The sequence below is a fragment of the Macaca nemestrina genome, chromosome 9, assembly GCF_043159975.1.
Source record: "Macaca nemestrina isolate mMacNem1 chromosome 9, mMacNem.hap1, whole genome shotgun sequence".
NCBI classification, from domain to species: Eukaryota; Metazoa; Chordata; class Mammalia; order Primates; family Cercopithecidae; genus Macaca; species Macaca nemestrina.
In genome coordinates this window covers 131925453-131943140 of record NC_092133.1, presented here as the reverse complement: position 1 = coordinate 131943140, position 17688 = coordinate 131925453, and the positions used below count along the sequence as shown (strand labels likewise).

The 17688-nt window shown below is 38.3% G+C and overlaps 1 protein-coding gene across 2 annotated transcripts in view; it reads right to left on the bottom strand.

Annotated features, from left to right (window-relative positions):
• The window catches only part of LOC105490609 (UPF2 regulator of nonsense mediated mRNA decay), a 128888-nt gene that overhangs the window by 26034 nt on the left and 85166 nt on the right, over nt 1-17688 (bottom strand). For both annotated transcript variants that reach the window (XM_011756403.3, XM_024795689.2), the window contains exons 13-18: nt 17306-17509; nt 16222-16497; nt 12744-12927; nt 9015-9154; nt 3118-3222; nt 2722-2820 (exon numbers count right to left, since the gene is read on the bottom strand). In XM_011756403.3, the coding sequence (XP_011754705.3) occupies nt 2722-2820; nt 3118-3222; nt 9015-9154; nt 12744-12927; nt 16222-16497; nt 17306-17509 (1008 nt within the window). The remainder of the gene's footprint in view (nt 1-2721; nt 2821-3117; nt 3223-9014; nt 9155-12743; nt 12928-16221; nt 16498-17305; nt 17510-17688) is intronic.

The window sequence follows — 17688 nt, the reverse complement described above, 5'->3', positions numbered from 1 at the left end:
GACCATACCAAAAACTTCTATTCCTTTGACTTCATCAGCTTTTCTACCTTATTTCTAAATGTTAGGGTTCTTCAGGGCTCAATTCTGACCCTGCTTCTCTTCTATCTCCACACTTTACACCGGGGATGAATCATTTGTTCCAATGCTTTAAATATACTCTACCAATCACATTTCTGTTTTCACTCCACATATCCCTCTGATCTCCATACATTTCCATTTTGACACCTTAAGGCTTCTCAAGTGTAGCATGGGCAAAGGGAAACTTCTGCTCATTGGTCCCTTGTTTCCTGTCCCAGAGATTAGCCAGTGGCCCAATCTGGAAAAACAGCTATCATCTTTGATGCCTCACCCCCTACACACCCATATCCAATCCAGCAACAAATAAGCCAGATCATTCTACCCCTGAATAGCTGAAATCCAGACTTCTCTCCGTGTGTCTTGCCATATGCTAGACAGCTGACCATCATCTCTCACCTGACTCACTACAACAGCCTTCTGTCCAGGCTCCCTGAATTTAGTCTTGCCCTGTTGGGTACCTCTACCCTCCCACATAGGATTGTGCCCTGCCCTCTATTAGTGTTGGCCTTCTTTTAGTTTTTTAAACACAGGTTCTTTTCTCCCTCAAGACTTTTGACACATTGTTCCCATCTTCCCTTAAATTTTCACCTGGATGGATGGCTCCACTTTACTTGCCCTGTTTGAAATTCATGACCTCAGAGACGTCTTCCCCATTATCCTATCTAGGAATGCCCTTCCCTCAATCTCTACCAAAGCATTCTGCTCTTAGCATTCATCACAATTTGAAATGATGTATTTGTTTAGTTGTTAAATATCTACCTTCTGTTAGAACAGGAACCACGTCAGTTGCATTTACCACTTTATACTTAGCCTGATGCACACTGTTAGGCACACAGTAGGTACCCAATAAACATATCTGCTAAACAAATGAGTGGTTGAGTAAATGGCTACTGATTCATATAAGATGGGAAGTTTCTCAGAGAAGTAAACCATTCTCTCCTCCAAGGGATTATAATGATTATGTTTTATTTGATTGCTTGGGCTCCTAAATAAAATAAATGTAAGATTTATTTCATAAATTAGGAGCTTTCTGGATATATGAACACATGTTATTTTAATATTTAAAGAAAGAAGATCACCTAAGACACCTATAACACTAATTTGTACTTGATCATACCTTTGGCTGTAGCAGCATCAAGGAAAGTAAAATCCAATATTTCAACTCTAAAGGACTGCTCCATGAGCATATAAAGATTCCATAATATCTTCTACCTTTAAAAAAAAAAACCCTGTCTTTTAACTCTATGACCTTCTCTAGCTACCTCCCCGTTTCTCTTCCCTTTCTGGCAAAACTCCTCAAGACTTATCTATATCCAGTATCTTCACTCCCTCCCTTCCCATTCTCCACCAAACCCACCCCAACGGGGCCTGCATCCTGCCATTCAAACAAACAAACCCACTCGTCAAGTCACCAAAGGGTTAACATCAAGTACATATAGGGCTGAAGTAAGCAGTCTAAGATTTTACCTCTAACTCTAGAAAAATATAGTTACTTGAAATTACTGGCCGGGCGCGGTGGCTCAAGCCTGTAATCCCAGCACTTTGGGAGGCCGAGACGGGTGGATCACGAGGTCAGGAGATCGAGACCATCCTGGCTAACACGGTGAAACCCCGTCTCTACTAAAAAAATACAAAAAACTAGCCGGGCGAGGTGGCGGGCGCCTGTAGTCCCAGCTACTCGGGAGGCTGAGGCAGGAGAATGGCGTGAACCCGGGAGGCGGAGCTTGCAGTGAGCTGAGATCTGGCCACTGCACTCCAGCCTGGGCGACAGAGCGAGACTCTGTCTCAAAAAAAAAAAAAAAAAAAAAAGAAATTACTGTGGCATTCAAAAAACTGCTAGATGGTGTTTTTTAGAAAATCCAGTTTATTAATGTTATGAATACATTAAACAACTAGTATTTCTTTAAACATTAAATAACAAACATTTTTCCATTAACATAGAAGCTATTCAACTAATAAATGTAAGAATTTACTAAATTAAATGACCCCAAATGTCTATCTTATGCACAGTTTGGCTTCCAAACAAACCGCAAGAAAGAAGTCTTAGAAATATGAGTTAATAGGCCGGGCACGGTGGTTCACGCGGTAATCCCGGCATTTTGGGAGGCCGAGGCAGGCGGATTACCTGAGAGGTCTGGAGGTCGAGACCAGCCTGGCCAACATGGTAAAACCCCGTCTCTACTAAAATACAAAACTTAGCCCAGGGTGGTGGCACATGCCTGTAATCCCACCTACTAGGGGAGGCTGAGGCACAAGAATTGTTTGAACCCAGGAGGTGGAGATTGCAGTGAGCTGAGATCGTGCCATTGCACTCCAGCCTGGGCACTCCAGCAACAGAGTGAGACTCTGTCTCAAGAAAAAAAAAGAAATACGATTTAAGAAATAAAGGCAAAGATTGGCATAATGAAATTATTCTGTTCCAAATCTTGTGTGTGTTGCATTTTCACCGACTCTACCTCATGCAAATCAGGATGTGGGATGCAAGAAGGACAAGCAGCTAGCTGCAAGCTGTCTACACATGATCTAGCAAAAGCTGCTGCAGAAGAGACACTTAGATAGGAGAGGCCTTCACATGAACCAGAATATAATGGGCTGCAACGTTTTGTATTGAGAAGAGTCTTTGGAACAAACGACATTTAATACCTGTAGATTTTCTAGCATCATTTTATCCAGAGCTTGAATGAAGTCCTCATCTTCTACACAAGGTACATGCTTAAGTCCACCGCCTTTAATCATTACCTCCTTATTAAAACAAAACAACAAAATCAGACCAGAAATTTTAACTGTAATGTTTTCTAGGGCAAAGCCTTTTAGTATTGATAACTTGCTCAACATAACTCAAGGAGTAAAGTGAGTAAAATATCTAACATTATTCAATGTTAAAAGAATTTAAAGAAAATGGTTAGGAAAACAAATTGAAAATGAATTTCTAAACAAACATTTTTCATAATCAAAAGAAACAAAAGTTTAGTGACTAAAATTTGAATACTATAAAAATGTTGCACAATTTCAAAAAGTAAACTTTTCAGCCATACATACAGTATTCTCTTCATCGGTTTCATTTTCCTTATTGGAATCTGTAAGGTAATCTGTATTCTCTTCCTCCTCTTCTTCTCCCTCATCATCATCATTATCAGAACCCTCCTGAAATTATTGAATATTAGAAGATTAAAGCACTTTGAGAAGTTAATCATATTTTACATGCCTTAAAAAGATTTCAAAACTTCTGTATAATTGTTTACTATTCTCAACTTTTAGCTCTTTATGTAGTTGGCTTCCAGTGGGAGGGCAAAGTCAGCTAGTAACATTTAAGACAAATTGGTAGTTGAAAACCCATCTTACTGCCTTCAACTGATCTAACAATATAGAGATCTACTGTAGAAGCTCTTTCTTGAATTCCACAATGAAGAAGTTTCCTGAGCCTTTTGTGTTCTCCTCCTCCTGAAACTAATCTGGAGACTAATCTGAATGTCTCACAGTAGTTCTTTAATACCCATCTAACTGCAACGGAAACCAACAAAAGTTCAAATATAACAGCATTATGAGCTGAAAGCAATGATACAGCAATACCTTTCATAAAGCACTTCGGTTTGGAAGGTATTCTCATACACTTCATTTTGTTTGCTCTACCCAAGTCTGAGGATGCAAGGACAAGCTTTACTGTTCCTATTTTACACATGAAAAAACTGAGACTCAGGATAGTTAAGTGACTTGCCCAAGGGCACACTGCTATTAAGCAGAAGACCTGGCCGTTCAGCTCCCCTAACTGGTGGTTTTCAAAGACGATTTCACCCCATTATCACAGTCAGTCCCTGCCTCCATCCACTTCCCTCAGCTGAAATTTCTGGTCAAACAGAAGACGGGGCAGAGTTCCGACAGATTTTCAAAGGGCACAAAGCACAGAGTGGAGCTTCGTTTGCCCCTCCACCCCAGTATCACAAGTCACCCCCAACATGGTTCCTTAAGAGTTAAAAAAAAAAAAAAGCCCACTAAACCCAGCTGCTTCTCACTGTGCAAAGATGGCTGAGAAATAATTCCTGAAACAAATGACTTAAATGTGTTATCTTTAGTGTATGGGGCAATTAATTCCAAAACCATAACAGTGTATAGACAGCTGAAGATTTTGAGTTCCTAAAATGACAACGTTTCAAAAATGGATACCAATGGCCGGCGCCATGGTATAATCCCAACACTTTGGAAGACCGAGGTCAGGGGATCACTTGTCAGGAGTTCAAGACCAGCCTGGCCAACATAGCAAAACCTCGTCTCTACTAAAAATACAAAAATTGGCCAGACATGGTGGCAGGCACCTGTAATTCCAGCTACTCAGGAGTCTGAAGCAAGAGAATCACTGGAACCTGGGAGGCAGAGATTGCAGTGAGCCAACGTTGCACCACTGCACTCCAGCCTGGTCGACAGAGCTACACTCCATCCCCCACTCAAAAAGAAAATGTACATCAATACATTACCTTTTTCCCCCCAAATGCATTCATGTTTTCTGAATTAATTTTATAATTCAAAATTAAATTTGCAATAGAGGTGCTCTTAAATTTGCTCTTGAAAAAATGAATCCTTTCTTAACACTTAAAAGACACTTCCCATTCAAAAACTAAGCTAAAATACATTAACTTTTTCCCTCTCTCCATCCTTTATGCTTCATATTATTCAGGGAATGGAGCATGCATTAATTTTTCAAATTAAGATTTTGAACAAGAATTTCATTTGTCCTAATCCCACTGTACACTGATACAACAATGGGTGGAATTAAGAAGTGCTCGCCAATGAACCACAAAACCTAAGCAGGCTAGGGAAAGCAAGAGGAACAGAGCAGCAAAAGGCGAACTGCCTGAGTTCAAATACCGGCTCTGCCACCACCTGCTCTATGATCTTGGGAAAATTATTCAACCTATCTGTGCCTTCGTTTCCCACCTATTGCAAGGGTAGTATGAGAAATGGTAATACAAAGACAGCGCTTAGGGCAGTAACCATGAATAACAATTGCTCAGTAAATAACTATTATTGCTATTATAAGAATGAATCTTGTACTTTCTGTTGATAAATTACACAATGCTAGAGAATATTGGAGTTGTCACAGAAGAACATTTAATTGAAACAGTTATCTTTAACTTAGATAGCTGATGTTTAAGAGAAAATGTTCTGGTTGTCAGGTGCTAAGAGTCACCCCCGCTCTTCAAAAGGTCAAATAGAACCTTGAACAGCTGAGGACCAAGATAAAAATAGAACACAGCATTTGTTTTGAAGAGCTGAATTATAACCCTTCTGTCTCAAAGTAAATAACTGTAGAATATCCATTGCTCTTTTTTTTTTTTTTGAGACGGAGTCATGCTCTGTCGCCCAGGCTGGAGTGCAGTGGCCGGATCTCAGCTCACTGCAAGCTCCACCTCCCGGGTTCACGCCATTCTCCTGCCTCAGCCTCCCAAGTAGCTGGGACTACAGGCGCCCGCCACTTCGCCCGGCTAGTTTTTTGTATTTTTTAGTAGAGACGGGGTTTCACCGTGTTAGCCAGGATGGTCTCGATCTCCTGACCTCGTGATCCGCCCGTCTCGGCCTCCCAAAGTGCTGGGATTACAGGCTTGAGCCACCGCGCCCGGCCTATCCATTGCTCTTATCACTTTATAATCAATGCATCTTCTTTCTTTAATAAATTTCTCCTCCTTATGTTTGGAGGGCGGTCATGGGAAACTGGTCTTGGGGTGAAAGGAGAAGTGAACTATTCCAACCTCATTTCTCACAAAGTAAACCACAGTCCCAGTTCACTTCCACACACAAGCACATGGAACCTCCCTCTGCACGTTTTGTTTGTATTTTTATGCAGCAAACACCCATGTATCCTGTGCACTATGCATTCTCCAACTGGAAAAGTAAGTAATGGTTACAAATGATATAACTATCAAAAGTATAAAGTTCATGTTTAAAAAGGAGAAAAAGCATTTAGAGGAGGAAACATATCAGAACTCTTCAAATGAGAAATTAGTAAGAAAATGAGCGCTCCTTAATGTCATATTTACCAAGGATGCTGGATTTATTAGATACTGCTCATGTAATTAGTACAGTAGCCAAATCCAAGACAACCATAAGATTAGTCTGAAAATATGAAATGGAAATATTTTCTCATTTCCCTTTGTTGTTATAAAATACTTAATAAGTCAACTTGAATTCTATTACTGAATGTTTCTATTACAACCTCATTTTGAAAACAAAGCAATGTAATGCCCATCTAGTACACTGAAGCCAATTAAAGAAACATATTCCAATTCTAAATTTTTACTAACTTATTTATATCTAAGGAAGTTCTAAGGTTGTAAAGAAAAAGTGGTAGCAAATAACATAAATACTTAATAGTGCATTTCCACTGCCTATAAATACTAGCCAATTAGGAAAACCGTACATTATTACCTATCTTTTCACAACCAATCCTTTTTAACTAACAGCAAAGCCATTTGTTATGCAGTTAAAGCATTCCAAATATCCAATAAGTTACAAAGCTTTAGGGCTGAAGGAAACACAGCCTTATGGATTTTTACATCTGACCGCAGAAACCTTTAATCACCTTAAATTATGAGTCCTTTCTCTTTAATTCTAAATAAAGCTTTTTAAAAATCCAGTTTGCAAATCTATCTTATGAATGTTATAAACAATTAACATTCCTTTAAATATTAAACCCACATTCTCAAAATATTTACATCCCATTTACTCAAATAAATAAAAACTTTAAAACTGAAATTAAACTTCCCCAAAACACTTAAGTATTGACTGCAAATTTAAACTTTTTTCAATATTTAATTAAAATAATACTTCCAGTGAAAAACTGCTAATTTCATGACTTACATTTTAATTTCATCAGTATTCTATTCGTATCTTACTAATTCTAACTTTTTAAACTCTCATTTTTCTTCTATACCCCTAACCCATTCCCCAATCTACGAGATTATAAAGCAAATCCCAGACATCCTTTTATTTTGTTCGACTTTTTTTTTTTTTAATTTAAAGAAACAGGGTCTCACTATGTTGCCCAGGCTGGACATGAATTCCTGGGCTCGAGCAATCCTCCTACCTCAGCCACCTGAGTAACTGGGACTACAGATGTGCACAGCTTCATGGAACTTTTAAACGTAAGTGAGTTTGGAAGAAAAAACTGAAGAATCATGGGTCGAACATGGTGGCTCACGCCTGTAATCCAAGCGTTTTGGAAGGCCAAGGTGGGGGGATCACTTCAGGCCAGGAGTTCGAGACCAACTTGGCCAACATGGTGAAACCCCGTCTCTACTAAAAATACAAAAATTAGCTGGGCTTGGTGTCACACACCTAAAATCCTAGCTACTTGGGAAGCTGATGCACAAGAATCACTCGAACCCAGGAGGTGGAGACTATGGTGAGCAGAGATCATGCCACTGCACTCCAGCCTGGGCGACAGTGAAGACTGTATCAAACATCGACAAAACCGAAAGAATTAAAACTGCTAGTTTTAATCATACAGAAATGACATTTTGCTAAGTCAGAAACAGTACAAGAGCAATTTCATATGGTTTAGCTTAATAGAGTCATAGATACAAAAAGGGTGTATCAATTACTATGGTATATGTTGAATTTCGGATTTCATATAACCATGAGATCTGGGAAAAATAAAGCAAAGCTCATTAATATCTAGCCAGTAATTTTGCTTTGAAGAGTATAAAATCCACTGACTTTTAAAAAGTCCATATTCAACAGCGAGATTACGATACACAAGAAGTGGGGTGCAGTGGCTCACACCTGTAATCCCAGTTCTTTGAAAGGCTGAGGGAGGAGGATTGCTTAAGCCCAGGAGTTCAAGACTAGCCTGGGCAATACAGCAAGATCCTCATCTCTACAAAAAAAAAAAAAAAATAATAATAATAATAATAATTAGCTGGGCGTGGTAGCACGTCCATGCAATCTCAGCTACTCAGGAGGCTGAGGTGGGAGGATCACTTGAGCCCAAGAGGTTGAGGCTGCAGTGAGCTATGATCACACCACTGCACTCCAGCCTTGGCAACAGAGAGAAACCCTGTCTCAAAAAAAAAAACAAAAAAAAAAGACATGTGGAGATCAAACAATTTTTTTCTTTAAATTGCTTATTAAATAAAAATGCTATGATCAGTATTTTATTACTTTCTTTAAAAACTTTTAACGTGGGCGTGGTGGCTCACGCCTGTAAACCCAGCACTTTGGGAGGCCGAGACGGGCGGATCACAAGGTCAGGAGATCGAGACCACGGTGAAACCCCATCTCTACTAAAAATACAAGAAATTAGCCGGGCGCGGTGGCGGGCGCCTGTAGTCCCAGCTACTCAGGAGGCTGAGGCAGGAGAATGACGTGAACCCGGGAGGCAGAGCTTACAGTGAGTCGAGATCGCGCCACTGCACTTCCAGCCTGGGGGACAGAGCAAGACTCCATCTCAAAAAAAAAAACTTTCAATTAAACAAGGGGTTTTATGATAGAAATACACTACTAGTTACATTTACTATCATAAAACTAAATAAGAGACCAGGTGCAGTGGCTCACGCCTGTAATCCTAGCACTTTGGGGGGCTGTGAGGGGCGGATCACTTGAAGTCAGGGGTTCAAGACCAGCCTGGCCAACATGGTGAAACCCCATCTCTACTAAAAATACAAAAATTAGCTGGGCGTGGTGGCAGGTACCTGTTATCTCAGCTACTCGGGAGGCTGAGGCAGGAGAATGACCTGAACCCAAGAGGCAGAGGTCGCAGTGAGCCAAGATTGCACCACAGGACTCCAATTTGGGCGACAGAGCAAGACTCTGTCTCAAAAAAAAAAAAAACAAAAAACAAAAAACAACTAAGGAGGAGGTCTTATGTATTAAAAAAATTTTGGCTCGTATAATCAAAATACTCTTATACAAATGTACTCTATGTTGCTATATATAAAAGTCATCACCTCTTCTTCTGGCTCATTTACTTCACTTTCATTCCCAGATTGTTCTTCTGTTTCAGCTCCCCCTTCTTCTTCTTCTTCATCCTCTTCAAGATTTTCTCCTTCTGTCATAGAATCTTTTGAATCTTTGTCATTTACTAGGCCTTGAAATGAGAAGATGGAAATGGAAAATACATTAAAAATAGATACAGGCCAGTTTTCTATACTATACCAATTCATGTAAAAGTATGCATTAATAATTCAACAGCCATTTTCTCAGAACAAACGTAAAAGAGTTAAAAACTGCGGTGAGAGACATTTTAAAAACTAAATGTGTAGGCCTACATTTCAACAAAGAAACACCACTAACAAAAAGCGACAAAAAATAAGTGTATATGTGTGTATACTTTTCCCTCTTTTCTTACAGCTTTAAATACTTGGATAATCTTTTATATCTCAGTCTTGGACAAAGGTAGAAAACAGCAACAGAGGAGGTACAGTCTCAGCCATATGTAAGATACAGCGTTGGCCACACTCTTTACCAAATGAGATTTAAAGAGTCTCCAAAAACTCAAAGACTTGAAACAAATTGTGCCACTTTAATGGATAAATCATATTTGGCTATCAATTTGAATGTATGCAAATTAAGATGTGGGGGAATGGGGCAAAAAGCTACATAGCAGCTTTGTCACCATACAGACTCACTTTTTTTCTTCAATAACAGCATTCTCCTCCTAAGCCTAATGGAACTCCCTGGCCTGAATTTGCTTTCACCTCCTGTGTCCATCCCACATTTCACAGCCTAGTCAATTCTTCCTGTTGGAATTCCAATCCACCCTCTCTACTTTTGAGATGCACACAATATGGTCTCATCTGATCCCACTGATCTGCTACCCACTCCTCTCTCCTAAGCCCTCCCCTGAAGTTGCCTCAGACATCTCCTGTCACAGAACACACTGCTTTAAGATTTTGCTTGTCCAATATCCTTCTCAATAGACAACACCCTTCAATACGTACTTTCAGATCCCATCCACTCTTCAAGTTCCGTTTCAGTTTTACTTGCTGCATAAACTGTCAATGAGTATTTCAATCTATTACTTTTTCTCCTATTTGCTCCTAAAGCATGTGGAGAACTTATAGCATCTTACATTTGATGATATACTACGTTGTTATTTTTTTCCTAATAATCACATAAATATTACATCAGATTATAAGACCCTTGAGGACAAAAAACTTGTATGTTCAAAACTTGAGAGCACATATATTAATAAATACACAGTAGGTGTTAAATAAATACCTGTTGATTCATAGAATCTGAGAGGATTCAAGCAGGAAGAAACTTTAGTGATGATATGATTTAACCCTCTCATTTCATGAATACTGGTTTGAACACTTCCAAACCAGAATTCAAATAATATTGACTATTATCATTTTAGTTTTGTTCTTAAATTAAAATAAAAATCTGAGCCAGTAATCTTACCTATCCTGAGAAAATCAGAGGTACACTAAAAATGTTATTTACATAAAACTAGAATCAACCTAAGAGTGAAACAGTATCAACCTAAGAGTGAAACAGCTGTATGAAGTAAATTATGGCACATAGATACAAATGAACACAGCCAATTAAAAAACAAAAAATAAAGCTTTAAAAGAATATGTGTAATGTCAAGAAAAAATTTCATAATGTATTAAGTAGAACCAATTGGTTATAAAATCACAAACACAAAAAATTTAAAAAGAGTAGAAAAATATGTATCAAAATAGTAACACATGATTATCCTTCTGTATGGAATATTGGTATTGTTTTCTTGGTATTTAAAAAAATTACTGTCATGAACACTTATTACTTTTAATACTATTAAAATTATTTTTAAAATATAAGAAAATGGTTTTAGTATTTTCCAATTAACTACAATGTTAACATTGGGATACTATAAAACTAACATGAGACAATGAATTTTCAGGTGTCTGAAAACAAAAAACTACCAAAAGCACAATACTGTATTATCTTCTGGTTTATCAGTAGGAAACTGATTTAATATCAATTTTTCTGCATATGTCTTCTTCCTGATATTTAGACTCTATAACCAGGAAGCAAATGGAGACTTGGGAGTGCACTGATTGCAGCTGCTACCATCTTTTGAGTTTTATTCATGAACAGCGATCTATTTTTTACCTTCATATTCTAAGCAAGGACAGAGTCCTCACAAGAAGCCTGCAGTCCTTTAATTTAGCCTTTTGATCTACAAAGGACAAAGCACAACTGTTCTCTTTTCTGTCACCAAACTAGGTATCACACTAATATTTACTCATGTCCACTATACAGAGAGTACCATTCATTAAGGTTTTTGAGAAACAAGGCTAAGACTTAACAATTTTCCAAGGATCCAAAGCAAGTGAAATAAGTTCACAAATACTCTGCTTGATATGAGATCATGTATTCAATTAGAAATTTCAAAAGGAAAAGAAAGTAGGTAACTTGGAAAAAGGTTCAAAGAACAAAAAGAATCACATATGCTTTTACGGGTTAAGTTGCAGGAAAAGTTAATACTTGCACAATCAGTAGCAGCACTTATAAAACCTTTACCATGAAAAGTGGTTCTTCAGATATGCAATGTAGTAAATTTATATAATTTGCATAACTGGTTAAGGTAAAGATCCCTTCATGATAGACATGAATGTACCAAGTTCTAGTGGGAAATCAAATACTAGCTTAATAGTATGAAAACGTGTCACTTTATTTTTATTTTATTTATTTTTTTTGAGATGTAGTTTCACTCTTGTTGCCCAGGCTATAGTGCAATGGCGTGATCTTGGCTCACTCCAATCTCCGTCTCCCGGGTTCAAGCAATTCTCCTGCCTCAGCCTCCTGAGTAGTTGGGATTATGGGTGTGCGCCACCATGCCTGGATAATTTTTGCATTTTTAGTAGAGATGGGGTTTTGCCATGTTGGCCAGGCTGGTCTCCAACTCCTGACCTCAGGTGATCTGCCTGCCTCGGCCTCCCAAAGTGCTGGGATTACAAGCATGAGCCACCACAACTGTCCAAAACATGTCACTTTAAAATGACTACAATAAAACATGCTAAGAACTATCAGCATATAAACCAGGTTGGTATGGCTATACCTTGTACTGGTTATTTCTAAAGACATGTAGGTTCCTGCAGCTCTAATGGCAGCTATTCAAGAGTTAACTCTTCTCCCCAAAACAACCTCAGGATACTGAAGTATATAGAGAACCTTCTAATTATCTCTAGATTTTCTCTAGTCCTTAGAAACAGAAGCAACTCTGCCAGTGGTAAGCTCTGAAATCCTACTCTGCAGGATAGTTCCAAATTTCTGACAGTTACTCCCTTCTACAGTTTCTTTCCTTGCACTTTTTAAGAAATAATGCCTGTTGAAAATACATACTGCAAAAATAAGTAATGCTTTAATCAAAAATAGATTTTATATTAGCAACCAAAAATTCTACAATTAAGAGAGGTAGACAGGATTGTGGTTTTCGTTTTTTTTTTTCCCATCACTATTACTTGCTTCAAGTCCTGTGAGTACTGCATAACTGTTTTTCTCCAGTTTGAAATTACCTAGTGAAATCAAGCACATCACATGGCTATTACCTAACACTATTATGTTACACTCAACACTGAAAATAGAAAAGATACAATGTAAACTCTGACTGGTAACATTATAAAGCAAATTCCAGATACAATCTGCCAAATAGCACCTTCATTTTCTGTCTATAATCAATTGCTTACCCAGTTTTATTAAGAATTCTCGTTCCAAGTCTTGTACCTGCCTGATGGATTCTTCCAGAGAATTACAGAGTTTGATCTTTGGTCTTAGCAGTTCTAGGGTATCACTGATCATGTAATCTATATCAATAGGAAATGGATGGTCTTTCGTCCAAACCTCCAAACTTTTCTTCCACCAAACATAACGCTGATAACAAATGAAAAATAAATTTAGCTACAAGAAATTAATAACAAAATATTTAAAAATAATAAACTATATTGTGCTGTTACATAGTTATAACTATTAAGCTGAAAGGTTGTAAAAGACACCTACCATTTCTATTAACGGTCAACAGCAATGATCTTATTCCAATCATTTCCCTCTGTCTATACAGGCTTTCAGCTATTTGGTGAATGTATTAAATATCTTTTTATTATAACTGTCACAGTTTTTTTAAGGCAAGGATATATTATAAATAAAATACCAAATAAATTTTCAGCTACTCCAAAACAAGGTACTGATTTCCCATATTTAATTTTGCAAATATAACCAAATTCAAAGCCATTGTTGTGATAAATGTTCATTATTTTCTCTGTACTACTTGCTTTGATTTTTGAAGAGTTAAAGTATCTGAAGATATGGTTTTTGAAATATATAAAACCACTAATCATCAACAAGCATTTATTGAACATCTACTGTGTATATGGCACTGTGTAGATATTTTCCCTCTCTACTCCAAGCCTGGTTCCCACATTCTATTTTATATTTGTTCTAATTCCTAAATTTACATTAACTGAAAGCACAACCCCAACCCAAGAATTTACTAGTATATAAACAGGTATTCCTCTGGGAGTTTTACTCTTCCTCTCCAGTCTGTTCCAGGTCCTTGCTACTCCAAGTGTGGACCTCATCTGGGAGCTTGTTAGAAATGTAGAATCTCAGTCCTCCCCCTAGATCAACTGAATCAGAATCTGCATCTTTACAATGTCCCCAGGGGACATGGATGCTCAGCAAAGTTTAGAAGCACTGCTCCAGGTGATCCTTTCTTCCTGACCTTCTAATACTGCACTGTACACTCCATGTTCTGGGTGAACACACAGACCTCGCCACCCAGGCCTCACTCACTTTTGACTCCAATTCCTAAGTATGGCTCTGCTATGCACTTTTGTCTGTTAATCAATTTGGAAAACATTTTTGTCTCTTTTTGCTCCTGAATATTTCTGAGTGTTTCTTTTCTCTCAGCCTAAGACGTCAGAGAGAATCCAAAGAATGATTCCCTTCTGAGAGAGACTCTAGTTTGGATGCTGTTATAGTTGCCATTTTGCAGCAAAACTCTGGCTTTTAATACAGTATCCAACTTAAGATGGTCCTCACATACAACAGGGACTCCAACCCTCAAATCTGCAAGTCCTTTTCCCCACTTTCTGCTCATCAATTCAGAAAGTAAAGGAGTAATAAGTTTCCCTCTATTGCAAAAGAATAGTGGTAGGAGCAAGCTAACAGACCACAATTCCCCAATAATATTTACCCCCCACTTAACACATGCCACAATGTGGATGTATTTTTAATACTTCAAGTTGTAACATTAAACTTATTTTCTTCATAATGGGTAAATGAAAATACTAACAACTGTGATTATATAGAATTGAATGGTACTATCAGTACTTAGTAAAACTTAAAGCACTTGATAGTGAGTTGTTCACCCTAATCGGCACTTAGAAAATTGTATTTTATGGGAAATAGTAATTGGGCTCCAACTAATCAACCTATAAGTTAACTTCTGAAATATAAACTTTATAGAGGTTGTAGTACTGTCCCTGTATTTGTATATGAATTTAATTTATATTGTACTTGGTCTAAATCAGAAGTTTATATAATTAACCAAAATTAAGATATGGAGTGCACAACTCAAGAATTTATGAATAAATGAACAAACATTCTTTCTGTATTAAATAGAACACATTTTTCTCTTTTTTTTTTTTTGAGACGGAGTCTCGCTCTGTCACCCAGGCTGGAGTGCAGTGGCGCAATCTCGGCTCACTGCAAGCTCTGCCTCCCGGGTTCACACCATTCTCCGGCCTCAGCCTCCCGAGTAGCTGGGACTACAGGCGCCCGCCACTGCGCCCGGCTAATTTTTTTCTATTTTTAGTAGAGATGGGGTTTCACCATGGTCTCGATCTCCTGACCTTGTGATCCGCCCGCCTCGGCCTTCCAAAGTGCTGGGATTACAGGCGTGAGCCACCGCGCCCGGCCTAGAACACATTTTTCTCAAAAGTGATAGGTTTTCTTTAAAAAAAAAAAAAAAAAAAAAAATAGGCTGGGCATGCTGACTCATGCCTGTTAATCCCAGAACGCTGGGAGGCCGAGATGGGTGGATCATCTGAGGTCAGGAGTTCAAGACCAGCCTAACCAACATGGTGAAACCACGCCCCCCCCACCCCCCGCCACCAAAAATACAAAAATTAGCCAGGTGTGGTGGAGTACGCCTGTAATCCCAGATACTCTGGAGGCTGAGGCAGGAGAACTGCTTGAACCTGAGAGGCAGAGGTTGCAGTGAGCTGAGATTGCACCACTAGACTCCAACCTGGGTGACAGAGCAAGACTCAGCCTCAAAAAAAAAAAAAAAATTCTATCTTTTAGAAACAAGAATTTGGGCTGTGCACGGTGGTTCATGCCTGTAATCCTAACATTTTGGGAGGCTGAGGTGGGAGACTTACTTGAGGCTAGGAATTCAAGATCAACCTGGCCAACATAGCAAGACCCCATCTCTATTTAAAAAAAAAAAAAAAGTGGCCGGGTGCGGTGGCTCAAGCCTGTAATCCCAGCACTTTGGGAGGCCAAGACGGGCGGATCACGAGGTCAGGAGATCGAGACCATCTTGGCTAACCCGGTGAAACCCCGTCTCTGCTAAAAAAAAAAAAAAATACAAAAAAACTAGCCGGGCGAGGTGGCGGGCACCTGTAGTCCCAGCTACTCAGGAGGCTGAGGCCGGAGAATGGCGTAAACCCGGGAGGCGGAGCTTGCAGTGAGCTGAGATCCGGCCACTGCACTCCAGCCTGGGCGACAGAGCGAGACTCCGTCTCAAAAAAAAAAAAAAAAAAAAAAAAGGCAAGAATTTGAGATGTAAATCAGAATATAGATGAGTGAGAAGAGAACATTAACAAATGTATTACAAATCACAAGTAATTTTAATTAATAAATTACTGTATTAAATATAATGGTCCACAAATTAGTGAACCAAATTTATAAACTGTATGAAAATAATTCCCAAGATTAATGAGCAATCATTATCAATCATAAAGGTTACATGCAATGAGAATGTTCATATAATAGAATCCACCATATATCTTTAAATTTCCAAAAGCATTCTTCTATGAACAATATAATCTAATTATGAACATATATAGGGTATATGAATACCATGTTTCTTCTCTAATAGTATTTTTTAAAACACATGCAATGCATTAAATGATGCCAAACTGAATATTTCAGCTTATATACCTGAAAATATACAAGGAAACAATCAAGTTTTCGTTTACTGGAACCTCTGTCAAAGTACTGGCCACATGTGTCCAGAATAGTGCATACAAGTCTAATTCTGAAAAGATGCTCAGGTGGGTCCAGGGAACTTGGAGAGCCATCAGGATTAACACCAAATGAGGTAAAAGAATACAGAGTTCTGAAAATAACAGCTGATTCCACCATTCGGTAATTGTAAAGTTCTCCTAAGAACTTGGCACTGCTGATACGCCTTTGATTAAATTTAGGTTGATTAACCTAAAAGGAAACAAAAACACAGATTTTCATTAAAGAGGAGTAGTGTACATGAAAACAGGTTAAACTTGCCTCTGTAACTTGAAAATATCAATCACTGGAAGAACACTGAATAGAGAAACGACAGATCTTTCATAATAAAGTGGTCACTTCCAGGTGTCCTTTTCTCTCTCTAGGAAATGGCTATCTTTAAAGTGTTTTCACAAAAAGAACATATTAGATATTAAATTTAGCTATCATTACATTGTTTCTAAAACAGTTAAAATGTAATTCTACCCTTAACCTATTTTCTCTGCAATCAGTGAATTAAGAAAATAATAAATCTGGGTTTTACAATAAGAGCAAAGTGTTAGGACGGGCGCAGTAGCTCACACCTGTAATCCCTGCACTTTGGGAGGTTGACAGGCAATCACCTGCGGTCAGGAGTTCGAGACCAGCTTGGCCAACATGGCAAAACCCCGTCTCTACTAAAAATACAAAAAAATTAGCAAGGCGTGGTGGCAAGCACCTGTAATCCCAGCTACTTGGGAAGCTGAGACAGGAGAACTGCTTGAACCCGGGAGGCCGAGCTTGCAGTGAGCGGAGATCATGCCAGTGCACTCCAGCCTGGGTGTCAGAGCGAGACTCTGTCTCCAAAAAAAAAAAAAAAAAAAAGAGGAAAGTGTTTACAGAAAATTCTTATAAAATGATTATCAGCTTTTTCTAACTAATAAATTTACAGATTCCTATAACTTGAGTCTCAACAGTAACCTAGAAATAATAAATTATCCACAAATTCCAATTGTGTGACATTAAAGAAAGTCTTGGTTACCTCCATTCCTAATCGAATATCTTCTAACACTCCATCCACAACATGGATCCCAACATCCTCTTGGTAGAGCACTAGTCCTGCTAAGAGGTTGGCTACACAATGAATACTGTTATATTTCACATTCCAGATGTTTATCATACAACAAATAACATAGTCTTTCACTTCTTGGTCCTGCCAGGGCAGCTTTCGCATCTGTCTCAAAACCTAAACAAAGAGAATTTTGTTTAAATTATTAAGTAAGTGCACAGTAGTCTGACCAAATAATACAGAAATTTTGCTATGACTCTACAGAGAACTTCTGAAATAGAAAGTACATTAGAAATCCTCTAACAGCCTCTTCAGAAATAGAAAAAATGAGATTTTCTAATTACGATAAAATGTAT